This window comes from Pezoporus wallicus, unplaced genomic scaffold (genome assembly GCF_028554395.1).
Source record: "Pezoporus wallicus isolate ANWC-B61680 ecotype Strahan unplaced genomic scaffold, APGP_CSIRO_Pwel_v1 contig_227, whole genome shotgun sequence".
Lineage (NCBI taxonomy): Eukaryota > Metazoa > Chordata > Aves > Psittaciformes > Psittacidae > Pezoporus > Pezoporus wallicus.
In genome coordinates, this window is record NW_026635704.1 from 8816055 (window position 1) to 8840040 (window position 23986).

Consider the following 23986-nt stretch of genomic DNA (forward strand, 5'->3'; position numbering starts at 1 on the left):
CACGGCCGCAGAGCCCCGGGGGCACCGGTGCCCGGCCCCAGGTGAATCCCGCTGCTCCCGGGGCTGCCTGGGTCGGGGGAGCGGCGGTGATGCGGTCGGACCGGACCCTTCGCCTCCTGCCTAATGCCCCCCTGCCTAATGCAGAGACCCGGGACTGAATGACGGAGAAACCACACCGCCCCCGCACACGGCTTTCTCCCAGCCCTTTCCTTGGAGGCTGAAGTGTCCAAGTGCCCAGTGAGGGAATATGCCTTAACCAGATACAAATTCACTTCTTTCCCCCCCATCTGCCTCCTTCCCCCTTTGGCCACAGGGAACAGGAGTCATAGTTACTTCACCGGCACCACGTCCCCAGCGGTGCCTTTCGCCACTGAACATTCCCTGCCCGGCTTTTTCCTGCAAAACCACCTTTGCACTGCCCGCTGCAGATGCTCCTTGGGTGCCTATCCCGGCCCCGGGGCAGAAGGAAGGAGCCCCGGGGTGAGAGTTACGTCAGAAAAGAGGGATTTGGGGAGTGACGTCATGAAGAGTTAGGGACAGAAGACTATGTGATTTGAGTGATTGGAGAGCAAACCTGAACCGAAAAGGAGAGGAGAGGAAAGGGGTGATTGGGAATGGTTTCCCACGGTGGTTCCAATTCAAGCTGGGTTTTCTTACCGGGTATATCGGAGGAAATAAAATGAAACTTGTAGCCTGGCTGTAACGTAAACAGGCTAATCAGCGGTGAAAGAAAAAAAAAAATGAGGCGCCTGAAGTGTAAAACACTGGTCTCTTTGGAGCCAGAGAAAGAGGCGCCTGCCAGGCCAGTGCGGCCGCTCTTCCTCTCCGCCATCCTCATCTCCTGGGCAGGGGCACTGACAACCCCCTCCCAGCCAGTAAATCCGGTCGCCTCAAAACAAAACCAAACATCGACATTTCTGGCGTTATATCCACCCTATCACGTGTTTGAAATACCCCAGGGTTTAACTCGAGAAGGGGCATCTGAAAGACTTAAGAGGAAACGAGGAGCTTAAAGCCGCTCGGTGAGCACTTTTCAGCACAGAAATTTAGTGGCAAGTAGGTCCCCAAGCAGGAGAGAAGTGTTTTGGGCATCGACATCCTCGACTTCCCCTGCTTTTGTCGAGTTTTTCCAGGTAAAAAAAAAAAAACATGGTAAAATGTTTTGTACTGTAAGTTCGGGTCGGAAGGCACGCCGGACGTTTACCGACGAGTGGCTGCCCTCGCTTGCAAAAGTTTATTTTCTATTTGATATTGCACCCACTAAAATCCATCTAAAAATAGTAAAAAAAAAAAAAAATCGTTTCAACCTGGCAGGGTGATCAAAAGAACGATATTATTTAAAAAGAACTGACAAGAAAGAAGTAGCGCCTTTAATCGTACAATTTCATGGAGAAACAGTTTCTGGGCAAGTGATTCTTTCCCGAACAAACCCCGCCGCACTACAGCACAAAAATTCACAAGCACAATAAAACTTGGAGGTCGCAACCGGTTCCTCCCCCGCCATCAGAGAGGATGGCTGCAGCCGGGGTTCTACCATATCCCTGGCACTGCGGATTCTTCACCTCCCATTCACCTTGCCTGGAAAGACGGAAAGAAAAGCCATGCCTACCCCAGGAGCGACAGCACCGCGCACCAGCAGCTTTGGGCTCGGGTTCTGCCGGGATGGCTCATGTCTTGCCGGCTGCCGAGAGCCGGGCTCTGTTCTAATCCAGCCCTTCTCCGCAGATGACTCTTTCTGTACAAACTGATGATGACAGATATCCAGCTGATAACCTCTGGTGAACGAAGTTATTTTAATTTCCAGTCACTTTCCTGCTAAGTACCATATCAGTTTGTACACAGCTGAGATAAGAGGGTTGGGGAGGGGTGGGGGAAAGAGAATAAGAAAGAAACAGGAAAAATGCCTACTGCCTGCTTCTGGGGTGGACACATCCCACAGCTCTCTTTGGCTTCACCTGACGGTTCGGGCAACTCTAGGAGGAGCCACATTTTTTCCCCTCGGTTAGCTCTGACTTTAATGAGTAAAACTAAGGAGAGGGGTTTCTTTTATGAGACATTCACCTGGTTGCTTAGGGCGAGAAATAGGCATACATCCTTCCGGACCGCTGCCAGGGGCTGTCTGCTGCGAGGCCAGGAGGCACGAGGAAAAACACTTACAGAAGGGGAATAGCCACCTTAAAAAAAATATGTGTGTATTATATATGTTATTAAAAAGAAGAAGAAAAAGACTGGGCATCTGGGAGGGGGAGTCCCCTTCTGCTCTTGCCCGAGCAGGAGGTCCGCCCCCCCCCCCCCCGCTGCAGGCACCCCGAAATGCCATCTTCCTGTTCCCCCCTCCGTTCTCTTGACCTCCCCCGCCCCGACTGCGCACTCTCCTGGCCCCCAGCTGCGGGCCGGCTGGGTGCGGGACTGGCACCCCTGCGGAGCGGCGTGTTTGTTTAGGGCTCGCTGAGCCCAATCAGGGCCGGCTGCCTGCAGTTTTCCGGCAGGGCTGCGAGAGGCGCCTCCTCTCTCCTTTTTATACATGAGCCTCCGATAGCAGCCGCTGGACTCGCCGTCGCCTCTTGCTCCCGCCGTACTGGATTTACCGCCCGCAGCGGCCCCGCTCCTCGGCCCCATGTGGGACACCGGCAACAGGTTTGGCTTCTCGCTTCTCTTCTTACTCCTCTTCCGCCGCGATTTCTCGTTTTCTTCCCCTCTCTCCTGCCTATCAGCCTCCCCGGGAGGGAGCGATGCGGCCGCCGCTGTGCCTGGCTGGGGAAGCCCAAGGGGGACTTTGTGGGCAAACATCCGATCCCGGTGCCTGGAGCCGTTATCTGCCGGAGCCTTATCTCCCAGTTATCTCGCAGGAGGGAGAGACGTGTTTGGTGCCTGTGAGGGGGCTCTGTGTGTGTGCATGCGTTCTGTCTTCATGTGCCTATGGTTATCTGGAGAGCCCCGAAGTGGGCTGAGAGCGGAGAGCCTCACTGCCCGCTTCTCTTGCTGTCATTTCTCTGCATCTCCTTCCGCTTTCTGCCCCTTCTCTCAGTGGCTGGGCACCGGGGACTCTGTGTCTGTCCGGCCTCTCTCATGCCGCCGGCTCCGGACCGGGACCGGTCTCGGCGGGGGCCCCGATGCCGCGGCTGGCTGAGAGACGGATGCCGCCCCAAAATGTGTGCCGCTGGGGCTCGGGGCAGGCCCACAGTCCGGGCTGCCAGCTTGTCCTGGTCCGGGCACAGCCCACCCGGCCCTTGCTCCTTCGCCCCCGCTCACACGTCGGGGCCCTGCCCGTGCGCATCTCCCTGCTCATGAGTGCCTTTTCCTGCTCTTCCTCCTCCTTTTCTTGACCTTGGGCTGGAAATTAGCAAACAAGCGAGACGATGCGCGGAAAGGCTAACATCGCTCTCTAGAGAAGTAACCTTAAAGGGATCGCCTTCCTGATTGTTTTCTCGGTGGAACCGAGTCAAATGACTCATTCATTGAAATAACCATAATAATAACCACCACAGCAGCCAAGGAAGGGGCTTGGGCACAGACAAGGGAAAATGCCCCTCTTCCCTCTCGGTCCCCTCTCTCTCCAGGTCTTCTCGCCCACCTTCCTTCCCCCCAGAGCGCTTCACGTTCAAATCCGTAGCAGGGAAGGCGGGATGGGGGGGGGGGGGGGGAGAGGGAGCAGCTCGGATCCCGCAGCCCTGGTCCCGCGGGACCGTGATCCGTGGCTGGCAGAGCACGTGTAGACCTGGGCTCCCTGATCCCATTCCGCCGGGGCAGGGGACACTAGCGCAGAGGCGACATGACTGATTAAGCGTTCAGAAGGTCCAGATAAGCCCTGATGAATCTCATTAAGGGAGGGAGACGGGCTGTCCTGTTTGCAAACTTTATTATTCTTTCTCTCACCCCCCACCCCCCCTCCCTTTTGTGTCCTCCTACCCCGCCCTGCCCTGCGGACCCCCCTCTCACTCTTCCTCCGCCTCCCCTCCTCCCCTTCCCCATCCACACCCAGCGGTTGAAGGGGACCTGGATGGCCGTGGCTGAAGTCGGCTGGTGCACGGTGAAGCGGTGCGCTGCGGACGCCGGCGGTTCCTCCTGCCCCTTCGCTACCAGGGAGCAGCGTCCGTCTCCTCCTTCGCCCCCTTCTTCCTCGTCGTCCTCCTCCTCAGGCGGCTCCTCCAAGACTCCTCTGCCGGAGCCCAACGGCAGCCACCGGCCGGCTCCTCCGCCGCCCCCCGCCACCGAGGGCAGGTCGCTGCTCGCTCCCTAGGTGCCCTTTGGGGCCGCCCACCACTCCGGCCTGCCCAGCTGGGAGGACATCCTGCTCTTCGCGGATTTAGACCAAACCAACAAGCTGATCTGGTCCAGCCGCGGCCCCAAGCTGAGCGCCCTCGGCGCCGAGCAGCCCGAGGAGATGTACCAGACCCTGGCAATCTCCGCCGCCCAGGGCCCCACGCCTTACGACGGATCTCCGAGCGGCTTCATGCACTCCACGCCCAGCTCACCGGTCTACGTGCCCACGACCCGCGTGGGCTCCATGCTGCCCACTCTGCCGTACCTGCAGGGCAGCGGGGCGGCCCAGCCCAGCCACCCGGGCGGCGGCCATGCCGTCTGGTCTCAGCCAGCCGCAGAGAGCCCCTCGTACAGCACCGGCGGCGGCTCCCACCCCTCGGGCCGCTTCCCATACTCCCCCAGCTCGCCTGTGGCTAACGGGGCCTCCCGGGATCCCGGCGCCTACAGCAACAGCCTGGGTGCTAGGGACCAGTACAGCCCCCTGGCCCGGCCGCTGAACGGCTCCTACCCGGGGCCCTACACGTCCTACGTGGGGCCGCAGCTCACGCCGGCCTGGCCCACGGCGCCCTTCGAGAACTCCATGCTGCACTGCCTCCAGGGCCGAGCTGCCCCCATCCCCGTCCGGGCTCCCAGCACAGGTAAGACCCGTCGCCGGGAGCGGTGGGGCGGGCAGGACAGCGTGGGCAGGAAGGGCGGCAGCCGTACGTCGGGGCTGCCCATTGCCGGGCCCCAGGGGGGAGCGGAGAGGGGGCAGCGGGGCCGTTCCGGCTCGGGTTTCGAGGGCTGCGTGATGCGGTGGCGGGACGGCGACCCCGGGACCGTGTCTTTCGTGGAATGGAGGTAGCTTTCGTCGTTAGCGGTGGTTTGGGAGGGAATAGCCCCCCCCCCCCCAAGAAAAAAACCAAAATGCAAGCGGCGTTGTTTGGACTCTGGCAGTTTCGGTTGCAAACTGCGTTCACAAAACGAATGGCCCAGTGTAAGCCGGGCTTTTAATTTTCGTAGCTCTACATTCTACCTTTCCCTAAATGCGGCAGTCTAATCAATCTAATTGCGAATTCACCTTTCCTGTAGCCTAGAGGGAAAGCACAGGGGCTCGCTTAGCCATTTTGCATTATTTCAAACTCAAACCGCTTCACTGTTCCGTTATAAACGAAAAGGAGCAAAGCAAAACCTCGGATATGAACGAGAACCCCTGTTTATAAACTGCTGTTAAAACATGGCACCTCCTGATGGTATTTTACTTTCGCTTCCGAGGTGTCCCGTCCCTTCTTTTTTTAGTTCAGGAAATTCTCGGTGTCATTAAATCAGCCGTAGAAGTGGAGGCTGAGCTGCAAAGATTTAATCAGAAGTAGAAAGATTAACGATCTTCAGCTTTAAAGTCTCTTCAGCTTTAGAATATATGTATATATATATAAAAATATAGATGCATATAGAGGTGTGTGTGTTTGTGTATTTATCTAGGTATATTTATAGGTATATATTTACATGTATTTATGCATATTTATATATACGTCTGTATATTTATGTATATATGTGTACGTATATACATGCGCACAAACACATTTGATCAGCATTTGCTCTAATCATAAACTACCCACGAGGTAGGTGTATTTTCTATACACTGTGATTTTCTCTTTCAGTAGTGTTGCAGAGAATTACTCGATGGCTTTTCACCTCCCTATAGGGGTGTACACGATGCTCCCTCCTCCTGTATCTCGATAATACCCCGGTAGATTTAGGCATTTTAAGCCTCCCACTTGGTGTTTACTAACATAAGACAGGAAAGACGACTCAGTTGTAGTGAAGGTAGAAGAAGCGCAGAGCAAACCCGAGAAACCACATCTCGGGGCGATATGGAAGTTTCAATTTCCGAGAGTTACAGTGCAAAAATAGGTGATGAATGGAAAAAAAATAATAACCTTGTTGTGGATATTGTTTAATTTTATTTTTTTTTTTTCGGGATAGAGGTGAAGTTGCGGAATCTGAAGGAAGGGAGAGGAGAGGGATGGGGCAGAAGCAGCACAGGAGGGAGCGAACAGAGTGCAGAAGGAGGCTGCGGCAGGAATGCCAAGCCTTCTGAGATGAAGGGCATGGAACTTCCACTTGCTTCGGAGGGAGTCTCACGTCCTCCCTTGTGCCTCTGGAGCTGCTGAACCCCGGCCCAGCTGGGAAGGAGCAGGCAGTATAGGCAGCGCGAGCAGTCGCGGCGCTGGGGCCGCTTCCTTGCTTCCTCCTTTCCAATAATCCTGTCAGCAGTCAGGAAAAGGATAGTCATTATATATATATATATATAAAATCACGTATATATAAAATATATATATATTACAGCTAAATATTAGGCAGTTTGATGCAGATTTCTCACCATTACTAAAACCGTGTGTAGAATTAAAACTTTAATTTGCTTTCCTTGGAGATGTATTTCTCGCGCACTTAGAGGAAACAAAAAATACTTTTAAATGCTTGAGAAGTATTGTCACGGCAGGATTTCTTTCTGCAGGCGTGGAGATAACGTTATAAAGCAAATAGCTGAGACAAATAACTGTTTAACTTCCAGCGTCCTTGAAGCCTTAAGCATTTTCCTGATTACAGCCCTCAATGGCGCTTTTAGTGCAAAGATTAATAAATCTTAGCGATGAGCTAGAGGCTGACAACGTAAGCTGAACTGTGCTGTCTGGACTCTGCCGTGTGCCCATTCCGGTTTAGCGCCTAATAATTTCCAAACGAAGGGAGGTGAGAAAAGGATTTCTGTGGGTTCGGGCCTTTGGGCCCGTTCTGTCTCAGCTGGGTACGCTTCGTGTCACCGCAGCACTGTCCCAGAGCTGCCTGAGGTTAGCGAGCTCTATCCCTTCACAGCTAGTGAGGGAAAGGAAAACTAAGCCAGGGATGAATTAAAACAGGTAGCGGGGGGGGGGGAAGCAGAAATATCAGAGGCGAAGCTGTGAGTGAAACAGACCTTCCCAGCCTCGACTCGAAAGCTACTGCAGAAATACATACAGACACCTACTTTTATAATTTCTATTTGTAAAACCCGTATTTATTCCCGCTGTCCCGAAATATGGAGATAACGAGTCAGAACAAGAACATAAAGATTCGCAGGGGTGAAGCTGTTTGCTTTTATAGCTCGATTCTCTTTATTTTTTTTGCAGTGCTTTTAGACCCTTTTCCCTCAGTGTTCAGTAGCTACAAGAGCAAGAGGCAGAATACCACATATTTTCCCATTTCCTCTGTTTCCTACCAACCATCTCAAATTTGACCAAATAGCTGAGGCGAAGTGCTTGCTCCCCATCGCCACCCTTGACATACCAGAGTCCCAAACGCTGTCTCTAAACTTTGAGTTATACTAGTTGCAAGGCATTTAAAATGAGAGTGGAGGTAAAAACTCCTTGCCCAACCGTAGCCTGGGGAAATGAATATTGGGCAAGACCACAGCTCCCTATGCCTTTATGTATTTATGTCCTTATATTTATATATATCCATTATATCCTTATATTTATACATATATATATCCCCTTATATTTTTATATATATATAACCGTCTATATCTTTATATATTTATGTCCTCACATCCTTACACCCCGTCCCTTACATCCGGGAAAAGGCTATTCTGGCCGTCACCTAACTCTCTCTGCCCCCTCAAAGGCAGGTACCCCCCGTACTGTGGGCACCGTGACGGGGGTTGCACCCCTCGAACACACCTCGGGTCGCTCCGGGGTCGCATCCCGACGGGAGTGCGGGGTGCCAGGGATCTCTGCTCCATATGGCTGGTAACACTCCTCTCCATCCCCCCGCCTTCCTCAGCTTCTCCTGGGGATCACCGGCTCCGGTTCGTGAAGCAAAAGTTGCGCCGGGTCTGGCGGCGAGCCTGGTACATTGAAAGAAACTAAAAATAAAAAAAAATAAAAAAGGAAAAAGAAAAAAAGGATTTTGTTAAAAAAAAAAAAAAAAAAGGGTCGCGTGGTAGCGGTCACTCCCGGGAATTGCTTTTCCGAAGCTGAACAGCGCCGGTTTCTTGCTCCCCGGGGCCCCTCTCACAGTGTGGCAGGGTCGGGGAAGCGCTCCGCGGCGATCCGCAGGGCTCCGCGCCCGCCGGCGGCCGAGCCCCACCTCCTATCTCTGCTTCTGCCCTCCAGAGCTGCTGGAAGACCTCTCCGAGAGCCGGGAGTGCGTCAACTGCGGCTCCATCCAGACCCCGCTGTGGCGGAGAGACGGCACCGGCAACTACCTGTGCAACGCCTGCGGGCTGTACACGAAAATGAACGGCCTCAGCCGGCCCCTCATCAAGCCCCAGAAGAGAGTGGTGAGTGGGGATAGAAGGGGGGAAGAACTGCGGTCCGCGGGATCCCCAGTCAAAGCTTGCTAGGCGGAAAGCAGGGGCAATCTGAGTGTGTTAGCCCCGTCATCCCCCAGGCTCCTGACCAGGTTGTCAGGTCAAAGAGATCACGGTGAGGGGCGACAGCGCTGGTAGCTCTGGGCCCACCTCTGAGCCTTATGCTAGTGAAATCGCCCTCTGCTCCCTGTGAGCCCCACATCGGACACGGGCAAGCCTGGCTGTTTGAGCTGATGGACCCTGTTGGTGAGGGGGCATAGGTGGCTTGGAATAAATTTGTGCTGCTGATGCTGGATGTTTCCAAAAGCAAAAAAGGAAAAAAAAAAAAAGTAATTCAAGGTTGGAAAGTGTTTGTTCAGAGGGCTCGGAATTTCTCCAGACCTGCTTTGTTTGCTGAGAGCTCGATCCTTGGGAATGTAAGCAAGTTTTGTATATAATTCAAAGAAAACCAATTGTTTAAACAATGATAATAGCCTTTGTTTTGTTTCACTCCTAAGAAATGAGCGGCAATTTTTCTAAAAATATACTCCTAAAACTAGGGGGGAAATAAATAGTACAAACCAGAACCCCTGTTTATAACTCCGGCTGGCACTGAATAGGCAAGGAGAAAATTTAACAAGCGGGAACTGCACATTATGTTTAGCAAATCTGGGTGGAGGTCAGCAGAGAGAAAGAATATGCTCTTCAGTAATGGCTGTTACGGAGTGAGCCACAATAAATCACCGTGGTATAATCCAAGCTGATGTTCGGACCCCTGTGTATGGAGACAGTGTATCAAACCCACTGGCCTTTCAAGCCCCTTTCAATCGACAGCTGCTTTGCTCCATGCCTGATTTCTTAGCATTAAAATACATCCCAGTCTTTATTTCACAACCGCTTGAATTTAATGCCCTTACGGGAACAGTGAGGGGAGCAAAACCAAAATACGCAATGATCAGAGCAGACAGTAAGCGCTCAAGAACACACACCACCTTTCTTTAAGCCAAAGAGTTAATTTAACTGTAAGCCAGATGTTAATTACTCTTAGTTGCCCATTTTTTCTAGCTGGTGGTTCACTACATTTCTCAACACAAGGTGTTCTCATTACTGGGGGCAAATGCAGCAGACGGGCCAGATCTGCCACTTGTCTGAAGTGTCAGAGCTTGCCTGACCATGGCACCCTGGTCCAATGCAGATTTCAAGTAGCTGATACCCAGCTTTGGCATTTCTGTGCTCCTCCGGTTTTTTTGGAAGGGGATTGGGGATGAGGAGACTAAATCAGAGTCAAACCACAGCCTGATTTCAGCTTGACACCTCGGTCAAATAACTCTGAGATAGCTCTGCATAACAATCCCTACTGAGTACACTGGCCATAACTATAAATCAAGCATGACTGTGTATTCATACAGTTGGAAATATGTAGGTGAGAAAGGAAAATGTCTTGAAAATGCTAAATATGTTTAGATTGCCTTGAAGTTTCTGATAAAATTCCTACAACAGAAAGTCATTTTAGCTTCAAAACGTGCAAAAACCCAGTGTCTGTTTAGATACGGGAACGAGCAAAAGCTATCGAAATAGAATGTATGAAGGTTTATACCAGACTGCAGAAAAGAAAGATTTAATAGAATGAAATGTCTGATGGCATTTCGTATGCAAAGAAAGAAAACGAAGCATATATGTTTAAGACCAGCTTTTTTACCCAAAATATGTCAAACTTGCATTTAATCAAATCTTAATTTAATTAGATGCTATACGCATACATATTTAATAATGAGGTAAAAAAAATCTGTTTTCGCGAGATCTGTATTTTTAAGATTAAAAAGCATATGAGTGTACGTCAGCCTATATTACTCTTGGCTGTGTTGTTTGTCTTTCGCTGTGCAATTAATAATGGGTTACTGATTCAAAGTTACAGAATTCATATTTAATCTAGATTTCTTTCTGAGCTGTGGCGTAAGATAAAGGCTTACTGCTAAAGAAACTCAGATGAGTAAAATTCACAAAACTGGGTTATTACTCTGGAATATTCTTCATTCTCACAACATTTTTATCGCTTTCCCTAGTGGCAGGCAGCTTTGCGGTATCAAAGGTGACCGAGTTACTTCTAACAACCCAGCAGTAAATGATTCAAGAGGAAGGGCATTGTACCCTTAAGTTAGTAATTTCGGTTATGGGTGCTTTATAGTCAGAATAAGATTAATGCAATCCTCTAAAACTGACTTCTCCGTGTAAACTTGTTCTGCTGCCAGACACAGAGCTAGGCACAGATTTTTTTTCTATCTTTTTTGACAATGCAATACTTTGAAAAAGACTAGATTTATGATGTAGCTGGAATTCTTTGCTTATGATGAATGTAAAAGAGATCACTTGTTACAGGGACTTTTATAACCCATTCACCTTCGTTTCACATGTTTATGAGGACTGCCTTCACTTATGATATACAGCCTGCAGCCATAAAGCTCCAGGTTATACAGTTATTTCTGATACAAGGTTGCTTCATCTTGGCTCCAAACTCCACGGAAGAGCGTCATAAATGGCTTGTTTGCAGTGGGGACCTTGTTGTCACCCACCACCTTTTCTGCTGGCCAAGGGGGAGGTCTGCTCTGTAAAACATGCTCCCAGGACACATTGTTTTTTAATGCAAGGATAGAATGGGTGCTGATAAAAGGATATTTTACAAAGATGCTGCTGCTGTATGATGCCCAGGAAAGTTTTCTCTAGTTGTGGTGCTGCTGAGGGCAGGTGGTTAAAGGGGTTTATTTTTCTGATGAGTAGGCAGTATTGCTGGCAGGTTCAGAGCTGCCTCAACAGTTAGGGTTGGAAAGGACCTCATTGCCAGTCACAGACGGGAGAGGGCATTGAACCAGCTGGAGAGGCGGCACAGGACTGATGTGCCTTCTCCTCAGCTGAATGGAGGACATCCTAGCTGTCCTGCTGGAGGAATAGTCAGTGCCCAGTGGTCTGAACAGACGTCCATGTGTCAGCAGCCTCTGCTGTGACTGCCCAGAGCTGCAATCTCACAGTACCTCTTCATACCAGCTTTCCTATCTCTGAAATGATGTTAACCTCATTTTACTTCTGGGGTGCCACTGATAGATGGTATTAAAAAAGCTTCTACTGTCCCCACTGTGTGTTAAATTACTTTTCATAAACTCTAAAGGCATCAGTCATTTGCTCCTGCCTGCCTGCTGATGCCCGTGTTTGCCTGTTCTTGCCTCTAGCCCTCTTCACGGCGGCTGGGCTTGTCCTGTGCTAACTGCCACACCACGACCACCACCCTGTGGCGGAGGAACGCGGAGGGTGAGCCCGTCTGTAACGCCTGCGGCCTCTACATGAAGCTCCACGGGGTAAGTGGCTGCTTCTTCACCTAGGGACATTCCCCACAGGCTCTGAATCAGCTTTGGGGAAGGGGTGGTCTTCCCGCTAGCGGGTACCTGGTGGCTTTGAGGAGTGGTGTTGGGCTTCCTCAAGCTGGGGCAATGTTTCTGCTAATGCTAATGATCTTGGCTCATAGTTTGGGCTGTGGAGTTAAAAAACAGTGAACAAAATGGATAAAATGACCAAAAAATGTGTGACATTAGAAAATGGTTAAACCATTTTAGCAAGTTATGCCTGTGACAAGTTATGTGTTTGCCGTTGTGGCTTTCCTGACAGATCTGTACAAAGAAACAGATGAGCGGCAGAGGTCTTTTTGCCAATGGGATTTAAAACAGCTTGTCAGTGGTGGGAAAAAAAAACCCCTAACCTTTAATAAGACCATTTTTCATGGGCAGACGTAGCTATGCCAGCAAAACTTTAAATGTAATTCAAGTCATAGTTATGCCAGCAAAAATTTAAATGTGATTTCAGCCTTTGCTAGGCAATACTAGAGGAAGAAAATAGCTGTATCCTGAATGTGATGGAGTATGTTTTGTGTGAAATTCAGATCCTGTTATGCCTCGGTGGATTAAGTTACAGTCAAGCAGAAGTGTTTGAAGAGCATGGGCATTAAGAGTGTTTGGGACTTGTTCTAGCCCTCAAGAAAAAAGTAAATTATATTGCAGGTTTAAATATTATAATGATAGTAAACATATGCCTGAATTGCTTTTTCCCAAACTCATATCATCACTAAGTTAAAACAATTTTTAATCAATGTTTTGTTATAATGACTGTATTTGTGGAGACACAGAATACAAATCTGATTTTGAAGCACGTTTTCCCTATAAATATAAATTTGGATGCTATAAAGCTGTATTACGGGCTGAATTGCTTATGAAAACAAATATGGCCTAAATCTTCTTTCCTAAGACATGGGCGATGAACTGGTTTATGAACTGGTAGCTGGCCCACTGAGAGAGGGATATTTTTTCCTCTCATATGCATTCCTGGTTTCCAGAATCAGTCACTAAAAATAATTCCTAAATGATTGGAATAAGGAATCACGATTCAGATATACCCTGTCCAACTTATTTTCATCACACCTGTTGGCCAAGTAATGCAGTAATGCTGTTTTCCTCTAAAAGTGTGCTTTTAATCTGTGGATTGACTGAGGTTTTGGAAAAACTGTTCAGTTCACACAAAGAAAAAAGTTTCCCTGCTTTTGTTATTTAGCTAAAATACCTCCTGAAACAACCCACTGCTTTGCCCAAATAAAAAGCAACGGTTTTTTGAATTGGTATTATAACAGAAAAAATTGATGTGCTGTACAGGCATTTTGAGTATCACCATTTGACCTTGTAGTGTGTTTTGGTTTTTGGTATTAGAGTATACAACTCTGTGATTAGTGTGCAAATCTAATTTTTTCAGGTTCCCCGACCTCTTGCTATGAAAAAAGAAGGAATTCAGACCAGGAAGCGAAAACCTAAGAACATAAATAAGTCAAAGGCATGCTCTGGTAAATATAAAAAGATAAGACAGTTGAGCTGCAAGAGGTTTTTTTTCCCCTGGTGGAAAATATCTGTTTTAAATACCAATTCCCCGTCTTTCAGGTAACAGTACTACTGCGGTTCCTATGACTCCAACATCCACGTCTTCTAATAACTCAGATGACTGTAGCAAAACCACTTCTCCCGGCACACAGACTGCAGCTTCTGGGGTAAGCTATAAGTGGGTGTCTGTATCTGTAAGCAGGCTGATCACCGTGCAGTGTTATCACAGCTTTTATCTTATCTGGCAGAACAATAATCTAAACAAACTTTTCAGTTTTGTTAGCTGATACTGGAACAAGATTTTCGGAGGATATTACATATAGCTGTAAACAGAACGACAAGCTGAAGTACTTTACAAACCTCTTAATTAAGATCTATATAACTTTTATGATTAAGTTAACCACAGCTTAACCCCAGATACTTTGTTTTGAAACGTTCAGGTTGTTCCATTTCAAAGGTTTTCTTTTGGAGCAAAGACAATAAATCATGCCGGACTGATCCTTTCAAGAAACAATTGTGCATGTGCCCCTCTTCTTCTGAAGTGATCCGATAAGAATTTATAATTCAAGGCACTGCTGCTATGCTTCCCAAAAGCTGTTTAATATATATATGCATTTTTATGCATTATCCCAAATTGCTGATAAACCCCAGCAAAATGTTATGCTACTGTATGAAAGGAAATATAAAGGCTTTTGTTTTAAACTAAGATATGCACTTAAACCATGACACAGAACCAGATGAAACCAGGGTGGGGTGCCCTGCTGATTGCAGTGCATAGGAGATTGGCCTTCTCCTCACAGAGGGTTCCTCTGGGACCAGATGCTCAGCATCTGGCAGCACTGATCTCCAGAGGAGCACCAGAGGAATGCTGATCAATCCCTTTAGTTTTGATCCTTATTTTACATCATGTAGTCAAAACCATCTCGAACTTCCTTTCTTCACTCAGTGTCTGTGATAACAAATACTACTGCTAAAGTTGTGAAGCTTAATGTAGATTAATTTCTAACCCCTTGACTATACATATCCATATCCACACTCACTCTTTGGGCCTTCTGTATCCTTTGCCCTGCCATATAATTTCTTTGAAAAGCTTTCCTAATGTGGCTTTCTCTACTCCTTTATTAATGATAGGGAGACATTGTTTATAATAACTATTTTTCAATAGCTCAGCATTCCCAACATACAGATTCCTTTCAATAGTTTAATTCTTGATGCACAAAGTTTCATTGTACAAGGGGAAAAAAAAACATGTTTAGCAAATGCGACTGTTCATGAACTGACGGGGCCACCCAGTTTCAGAGGCATCGGATTTTGGGTTTGGATGCTGCCAGAGAAGGATATTACTAAAAGGGCTTGTCTTTGACATGAGAAAATCCTGTCACTCCAATAAAATAAACAGATCACATCAAAAAAAGAGAAACACTAAGCAAAAAGCGAACTGCTACTGGGTTTCAAACTCCCCCCAGTGAACTACTATGTACTCTTTTAGGCTCTCACCTAATATTTGCAAGGGGAAAAATGAAGCCAGTTTGCCCTTAATATGTTGCTACATTGCCTTAAGCAGGATTACTGATTCTCAGGAATGTTGTGAGATTTATATAATGGACAGAATTAGAAGCACAGTCCCAGCTGAGGTGGAGGCAGTGGTGTAGGCTGTAGGCAGGACACGCTTGGGCTGGTCAGGGAAGGAGAGGCCATACAGACCTGTTATTAATAATCTTTGTGTTAAATTATTAATCGTATCATTTGTAATATGATTTTGCCAGGTGGAGTTATGTGGGTACCAGAGAAGAGCGAGGTAGGGACACAGTTTGTGATCCAAAAGGCTGGTTGAGAGCTGCTTGTGACTAAGAGCAACTCCCAGAGACCCTGAGAGTGCTCTTAAATTACCCAACAGCATCCTCCAGCACTAGGACTTCAGTTATCCCTGATTTTTCTGTAGCAGATCAGGCTGGGAGAGGGCACCTGCACACAGGCTTGGGAAGTGTGTCTCCTTGTATCCAGCAGTCAGCACAGTAACATATGCACAGCCTTTTCACCACGATTTGATCAGATGTGCCCTGCATATGCAAAGCACTTGCAAATTACCTCTTGTGAAAAATTTCAATGAAAGGAAGTGATGGAGAGGGGCTGTGAAACATGCTGAAGCAGCAGAGACCAGACATTCGCATATCCCCTGACCCTCCCTCCCCAGGAAGGATTAGTGCACCCCAGCCCCATATGTGTATATATGAGGGATGGATTTGCAAGGAGCAGTTGTCAGAACATGACGTGGGCATGGCCACATCCTTCCTGGCTTTGCCCAGGCATCAGCAATTCTATGGGATGAATGCTGGGGAGACTGGAGGTTGAAAGTAGAAAGTAGTGGCTGTTAAGACTGGCTCGTGTTGCCCCAGACATCATTTGGGAACATGATCACTAGCTACAAAGGAAGAGAAATACTTTCTTACGGGCCTAAGTCCCGTGGGAGGGTCTAAGCGCTCATAAAGCCCATTGAAGTTGTCAAGAGTAGAAGGATGTCAGCATTCTGGAGCAAGGCAGCCTGTAATCTGATCACATGCTGAAGCAAAGATACTTTGCTAGAGTTCTGTTTTCCTTGATTATTTTTTCTTTTCCCATTTGAGTTGACCCATTGATAGCCTGTAGGTTTGTATTTATTCTTAGAGCAGGCCATGGCTTTGCACAAGGAGAATAAACTTCTCTGGGCCATGTCAGGAGGGAAAAGCCCCTGAGATGGATGAATCCAGGCTCTGTAATCTTTAGTCGCTTTAAGGGGAATGGCATCAATTCCTGCAAGCGGTGCTGGTGACGTTGCCAAAACATGGACACCTGCTGGAAGAGTGACCTGGCTCATTCCCTATGCGTTACACAACTGGCATGGCAACTTGCTTGTGTTTTGCTCTGTTTCTACTTCTGCAGCCTTTATTCCATGAAAAGGGGAAAAATGCCAAACTGACATTAGGCAGAGAAATTTGATGACGTTTTAGAAACTGTTGTGTGAAATTCACAGCAATGTTGTTGCTAAATGAAACAGAGAAAATGAATTCCTCTACTGGTACAAAAGCAATTTATTATGCTTTTTATGGGAGGCTGCCAAAAGAGTTCCCAGTTATGTAAAAATCTAATGGAAATGAAATTCAGCAGAATTCATTTGTGTCAGTAATATTCACTTTTTGCCCTGCTTTTCTTTATCTCTTCTAAAGTAAAATAAAGAAGGGAGGACAGAAAAAGAGAAGGGTGGCAATTACTCTTGGAAATGTCTTTGAGACTATCTGTTTCATGAAGAGAATCTTCCATGATGCCAATTTTGAGACAAATTAGCAAGAACCTTAAATGTTGATTTTATGTTCTAGCTGAAGTTTAAACATTTAAAAGATATGATTAATGAATAGCTGTGGGTGCAAAGTTGATTTCAAACATCCCAAAATGTAGAAGTGTTTGGATCAGAGATATTTCGTTGTCCCATTGTAATGGGGCTATTTGCCAAATTCACATCTGGATCTAGGATTTAGGCCTATTTCTGTTTTTTTTTTTTAAGCGCTATAAGTACTGGGCGTCCTGTGTTACTAACATGGAAAAGGTCCAGCTGCATGATATATGAAGTTGCCTTACATCCCCATAAAAAGAAGATTTGAAGGTTTCAGACAGCCTGCATCTGCAGCTATACCTGCTTTCTCTTTGATGCTGCTGAAACTGTACAGGGAAAAAGCAATGCAGAATACGTTGCTAAACAAAGGGCATGGTCTGTAGTGCACACCCATCCATTTCCATACAGGGGCTCCAACTACTGTGATTACTAGAGGGACTTTATTCCCTTATTAGGATAAAATGCAGTATGAAAACTGCTGTAAAATCTGCTTTTTATGGCAGGACATAGAGGCTCCTTGAGCCAGGACTGATGTCAGTAAAGGCTCAACAGCACCAGGGGAGCTCCTCTTTCAGATGACTCCTCTTCTGTGCCCTTTGCCTTCAATTTGGAGCTTTCTCAGAAGTACTGTAACCACACACCATAGAACAACTTGGGATAGTTGTCTTGCAGGTAAACCCAGTGCTTAGTTCCCATCGAGATTTACTTTGAGAAGTGGTTCAGAACTGGATCTTCAGTGTTGTAGGGTAGAAAGTGAGAGAGCTGACTGAAATGGCCTTGGCAGGTGCTGAGACAGCAAGAAAATGCAGTTCTAACCATCCCCAAAATGCCTGAAAACCTGGACTGAATTTTCTGAAGAGTGTCTTCTGTGTTTGCTTTATTTTGTTTTCAGAACAGGGTTTGAGAGATGGTCAGAGGTGATGGTGTTTGCTCCTGTTCAGGTAGCAGATAGGTAGGACATTCATGCAGGCTACAGGGGAATCAGACTCCATACAGAATCTCTCAGAGTCTGGATGAACCAGAGACTGGACCTCTTTAAAAAAGATCTTCTATTCACTTGGGTATCAGAAAGTTGAATGTCTGAGGGTTCTTCAGACTATTTGATGATAATATTTCAGTTGGTATAGAATAATTTCATAGCTGTTGGGACAGAGTTTCCATGAGAAAGGTTCACCAGCACGGTTGGTAGGACTTTCACCTGGAAAATGGGAACACAGTGCCTCAGTCCTGGTATGAGTAAATATTTATCTAAACCAGGTGGAATAAAATCAACAGGAGGCTTGAGGAACATGGCAACTTAAAATACCAAATAGTCTGGGAGTCAAGGCATTATGCTGAGAGATCTGATACTCCAGTTTAAATCTTCTCTTGGTCTCCTACCTCTTCTGCAGTAGTCCTCACTCCTGGACAAAATAGGATGCTAGTTTCTTTTCCCCAGTCAGTTTCATGCATTCAGTCATTCATTTTCTTTGTTCCTTGTACACGTATCTGAAAGAGATAATTTCATTTTGTATCAAGCAGGATGAACCAATCCAGCTTTTTTGTTTCAGTGGGGAAGTCTAAGATAAAAAAGAGCAGATTTGGTTCTACCCTGGAGTCCTGTATGCATACGGACACATACATTTTGCTTTGTTTTGTTTTATTGCCAAAGCCATAAAGCCAATTACTCATACAACCCTTGACAGCAGTGGGGTCATCTGCTTTCCCAAGCCACGCTGGAAGTTGCCTCCCTTAGGAAATTAATGCAGTATTAACCACAGATTTATGTTGCTATTATACAAAGGAGAGATTAGAAGATATGTAAGCTTACATGTCTGCAATATAAACAAGAGGATCAATTGAACTGGCAAGAAATGACAATTTTGCTTACTAAGGGGGTCATGAAATAAAAAACAAAGCTGTGGTTTTGCAGTGTTGAGACTTGCCCTTCAGAAATCAGGGAGTGACAGTGGCGAGGAAGTACTTTCAGTGGGGATGCCAGTTATCAGGGAGGCCGAGGCTGGAAAATTAAGGACTCCACCACAGTTTACCACAACACAGTTATATGCGAAAGAAATATTTGCAAGTGTGTTTCAGCTGACTATGGCTATCATTTAAGTACAGCAAAACTAAACTAGGCTAACTGAAGAGGAAGAGAGTGTTAGCTGAGACTCAGCTTACTACAGACTCGGTGTAATGTCCAAAATTCATGGAGTATTTTGAACCTGTGCAGTGGGTAGTGCAAAGGTCTATCTGATAGAGCAAAGGTCTAGACCAAGGCCCTTTGCCACCCCTTCCAGCTGTTAGCACTGCTCCTCACTCAGAGCTTTTGCCTACTCCCTGTAGAGGCGTGAGGAAAAGCTAAAGGGGGGCGTCCCTCCCCTCTCCCTGATCTTTGTGATGGGAAGACGGTGCAGGAGGGATTGGGTGGCAGAAAGCAGGAGTTCTTCAGCCAGAGATGCTGATGCTGCTCCTCAAGTGCTGGTTTGATCTGGACCAGTTTTAGGGGGGGTGGATTTGGCTCCAGGGTGCTGACATCAGGTTTGGGTAAGATGTAGATGTCTTAAATCTCTCTGTGCTTTGACTGAGGTCTCCCTGTGAGCATCAAAGACCATCTCCTATTCAGAAAACCTTCCTGGGGGCTGTCCCATGACCAGCTTCTGCTGGTTTAGGTAAAAAGATACGGACATATATATTTGGAGATACAAACACAAACTTCCACTGTTCGTTTGGGAGGCAAACTCTTCTCTACAGGCTTCATTCATTTTTTCCTCAGGAAGTTGACCTTCAGTTGATTATCTATCCTATTATCAGATTTCAGCAATAAAAATAAATCCATTACCTTTTTATTGATAGAGCCAGCTGTTGTGAATTAGAATGGCTCAGTGACTTGAGCAGCATTATTCAGATTATTTATTCCAGCTGACAGATGTCCTCTGATAACTGACTGTAACTTCTGTCATCTTTCACACTGGAGAAGTATGAGCAGAGATAGGCAGGCTCGGAGCGGAGCTGTGATTCAGCCGCGTCCTTTTCATGAGCTGAAGTTTGTTTTCCATGTCTCACTTTGGGAGCTGCCTGAATTTGTCATGACATTACTGGGGTGGGGTTTCCAAGCCCAGCAGTCCAGCCCAGGACCTGCCCGCCGTGGCTCAATGGAGCTAGGATCCGGCCTTGGTCGGGCAGGGATGGGCAGTCTTCAAACAGGACGTGCCTCCGTGTCCTCCCTTCTGGGGTGCCCGAGGGAGAGGTAGCTGATAACACCACATGGAAACTACAAGTCCCTGTGCCCCACCTTTGTAGGGCTCAATCAGGAAAAGGGTGAATTACACTTTCCAGGCCCAGAAAAAACAGGTAGTGATAAGATATTTGCCTACTGGAACAACAGTGGCACGTATGGGTAAATGGGAGCCTTTCAAAGCAGTTTGCAGTATTTTTAGCTCAGGTTGAGCAAACACTGCTGAGCTCTAATTTAAACCCTTCTTCCACTGTGGGGAGCCTCAGGCTCTTAAAAATTATGTCTTTTATGCTCTGAGGAGTTTATTTGATGTATTAGTTATTAAAAATGCCTTTTTGAAAAAACAGGCTGATGCAAGACCAAAACTGGACGCAAAGGTTAGCATGAAACCTGCCTCGTTGAACTTGCCATCTGTAGTCACAGGGAAAGAGGGTATGGAGCTTCATTGTCACTGACTAATAAGTGTGTATTTGAGAGTGGTAAACCGTATTTCTTAGGACTAGAGCTATTTTGGCTGGTTTGGGGGGACAAGCAGACAAGTGGAAGAATAGTGGCCATCAACCATTTTAATAAAAGCTAAAGAAAATACTGGAGTCCAGGTTGTTTCAGATGTGAATGACTACTGGCAATGAACAGCTATTTCAGAAGGGGAGGTTTTCCCTAGGTTAAACATGGCAACAAGAACCCTGCACAGCACCATTTGGATATTACCTTTGACTAAATGAAGCCTAGCTTTTCCTATCAGGACTGCTAGGTTGGCAAGGCTCCAGGAGAGCCAAGACCTCTACTCTTATAAAATGATTAAATACGTATACTTTTCACTTAAACAGCAGGCGGGAAGCTCCTGCAATCACAGTTTAGGATAGTTTTTTCCTTCTGTTTTCCTTTTTAAGGAATCTCATCTGAAGACTATCCATTAACAAGTAAATTAAGGTTTTAAAGTTGACATATCCAAGAGTTAATTTTGCATGAAGTCAGCTCTTAAACATTTCCTTTATCAGGTGAAAACATTGCCCCTTCACTGTCTGGCCCTGCAAATTTTTCCTCTTTAATGGATCTCATGGAAAAAATGATGGTTTCTTTCTCTTTGTAACTCTCTATTTCTCTCTGAAAATAAATGGACTGGTTCCAGCACGGTTCAGAGATTCATCTTTGTGCTTATCAGGGCTCCCCTGTGTGTTGTCTTGTACGTGTAGGTGGGCGAACAAAAAGGCTCCTGGTTCAAAGGCATACCATTTCTCTACTTGAGAGGAAAAAGTCATCTCCTTTAGTGGCCAGACTTACACGGATGAAGGCTGTGGCTAGCATTTTGAAGGGCAAGGAATGGTTTTTAGGCACTTCAAGGTCTGAGGGTCCCAAAGAAGGCTGATTTCCAGGAGGTGCTCCCCATCTTCTGCTAGAGAATTGGGATATACTGGGGAAGCAAAACTATAGGTGCTGCCACTCCTGGATCACCCTTTTGGTGTTGGCATCTGCGTCCCTTCAGCAGGGGGGCAGCAGGACACATGCACATTACCTTCCTCATCATGGTTTGATTTCCAGGTTTTTCTGCACATCCCAGAATTTCTTTTCCACCTTGCTGTGAATACAGCCATGTCCCCATTTCCAAATACAGACACTGCTTCCAACAGCAGGGTTTAACAAACTAGTGGGCTGACCCTGAGGCATGTTTTCAGTTTTTGAGGCACAGAGGCAAGCAGAGGACAAACCCTGATTTTCCACACAAGTGCTGGGACAGTGGCTGTGCCCTGAGCCCACAGCACTCCAACTCCTTAACGCAACACCTTAGTGTGGGCAAAGCTTACCTGCTCAATAAAATCTCTCTTTACTCTTCTCCCACTCCAGGCGAGCTCGTCGGTGATGTCTGCCCCAGGAGAGAGCACCAGTCCCGAAAGCAGCAACCTTAAGTATTCAGGTCAAGATGGGCTGTACACAGGAGTCAGCCTGACCTCCACAGCTGAAGTGACAGCATCCGTGAGACAAGATCCCTGGTGTGCCCTGGCTCTGGCATGAAGGAAGCTAGATCCTGGCACTGTGCAGCAGCCCCCAGACGTCGGCGCATGGTTTCTTCTGTGGAGCAGTCGCAGTGGCAGTTGCAGCAAGAATGCTGGCAAAGACTATTCCTCTGAAACTGTTTTTGTGCCTTGGTGGCAGAGGTGTTTTTCAGCCTCCGAAAGAGACTCTGCCAAAGCATCCAGTTCCTCATCTATGCAAGCAAAATATATGGAAAGCAAATGCCCACCGGGGGACAGTTAATGTAGCTAATGCACCCTTACACTCTCAAGAAGGGAAAAAAAAAAAAAAAAAAGAAAAAGGAAAGAAAAAGAAAAAAAAAAAAGAGAGAAATCTAGACCTGTTGATAGATTCCAGAAGTACATCCTCAACCTACCCAGCAGTGCTGCCTTTCTGATTGTGTAGTTGTTTTCACTCTCTCATTGCCTTCTCCCCCAAGAACCTGGCAGAAGCTTCCAGTGTCAGAGAGGGAGTAGCAAAGGCTTTAATTACCAGAGATAGCAAGATACCTTGTAACGAGTGTCAGAAGTGGGTACTGCTCAAGTCGGCGCAGACGTCTCACACCGAACATTTGATGTCTTTTCCTTGTCGGTCCTCTCCCCTGCGCTCTCCATCTTCAGCGTGCCTTGCTCTGCTCCTCAGAGCCCAGCTATGCCCCTGGAAGAAATCATAATGTTTGGTACAAGTCTCTCTAGGTCCAGCTGGCTAAGGAGATTTTTGGGGTTGGTGGATTATTTTTTGGTTTAAAATATTTACTCACTTTGCAAGACTGCGATATAACTTTTAAAGTACACTGTGACTGAGGTTTATGAAAGTTCGTATTTTCTGGCTGAACTGTATCAAGTCAGTCGATTTGTAAACAGGGTAGCAATCAGATATTTTTCTTCCATATACACAATAATTTTTTAAAGAAGTGCAATTTGCGTTGCAGCAATCAGTGTTAAATCATTTGCATAAGATTTAACAGCAGTTTTTATACGAATGAATGAATGTAAACATTTTAACTTAATGGTACGTAAATAATTTAAAAGAAAAACTTAAGTAGGCATCTTTAGGCTTTTTAGTGCAACAAAACCCCATCCACTTTCTGTATTTCCAGATGTTGAAGCAAGAGTTTCAAAGAACAAGCCTTCTCTCAGGAAAATCTCTATTTGCTCCAAAGTGTTGTACAAAAAGGCAAATGCATCCCAGGTATTTTTCTTTTTTGCCATCGAATAAGTGTGTGCTGGAAAGAAACAAATCACAATGAAAATTTACTACCTAACTGATACATATGTAAATACTCCATAAGATATTTTGGCATCTTGAAAATGTAAGATGCAATCTGTATAGTATGACTGACGCATAGTTAGGTTGGTTTCCATTGGTCTTCAAGCGGGATGTCATTTGGAATGTTATTTCATCAGAGCTTTACAAATAAAAGGGTATCATTTTGGGATATTTCTTTTTTCCTGTAAACTGTGCCTTCTCTTTTGTCTCCAATGCAATTGTTATGCTGTATTAAAAGCTATGGAAATGTACTTGATATAGGCGGCGTGTCTGATGGCTGCAAGGAAGGTCTCCAGCTGAAGTCTAGCTTCTGTCTAGCTAAGTTGGCATTGCATGTGGCATTTCTGTAGCTCCCTTCACTGCGCCTTCTGATGATATGTAAAACTAGGGCCTCTACCTACCAACACAAGCCCCTCACGGGTAAACAGGAGGTTTTTCTGATGAAAGCCCAGGGAACTGATCCAGCGCCTTGTGAGGACTGTCATGGATTTGCTCAGCCTTCACACCATAGCTAAAGGGTTTCACTCAGGTCCCCTGTGTGTGCAAATGCCTGCCTGCCACCCACTGCAGATGTAACTGCTTAAGGCCAGCTGGATGGCAGAGCTGTTGCATGCCTGCTGGCATCCTCTGGTGGCCAGAGGTGT

General features: G+C 46.7%; 1 protein-coding gene and 1 long non-coding RNA gene across 2 annotated transcripts; one reads left to right on the forward strand and one right to left on the reverse strand.

The window, feature by feature from the left end:
- Positions 1-1435: 1435 nt before the first annotated feature.
- Positions 1436-4123, reverse strand: LOC130592905 (uncharacterized). The gene is made up of 3 exons (XR_008970692.1): positions 3997-4123; positions 2062-2174; positions 1436-1973 (listed from the first exon to the last, which is right to left on the reverse strand). It is a non-coding gene; the product is annotated as an uncharacterized LOC130592905 (long non-coding RNA).
- On the forward strand, positions 3986-23513 carry GATA6 (GATA binding protein 6). Its single transcript, XM_057397606.1, is given in 6 exon segments — positions 3986-4901; positions 8394-8560; positions 11791-11916; positions 13355-13442; positions 13537-13643; positions 21906-23513. Coding segments are annotated over 6 exon segments (1557 nt in total). The 5' UTR covers positions 3986-4000; the 3' UTR covers positions 22074-23513.
- Positions 23514-23986: the final 473 nt, after the last annotated feature.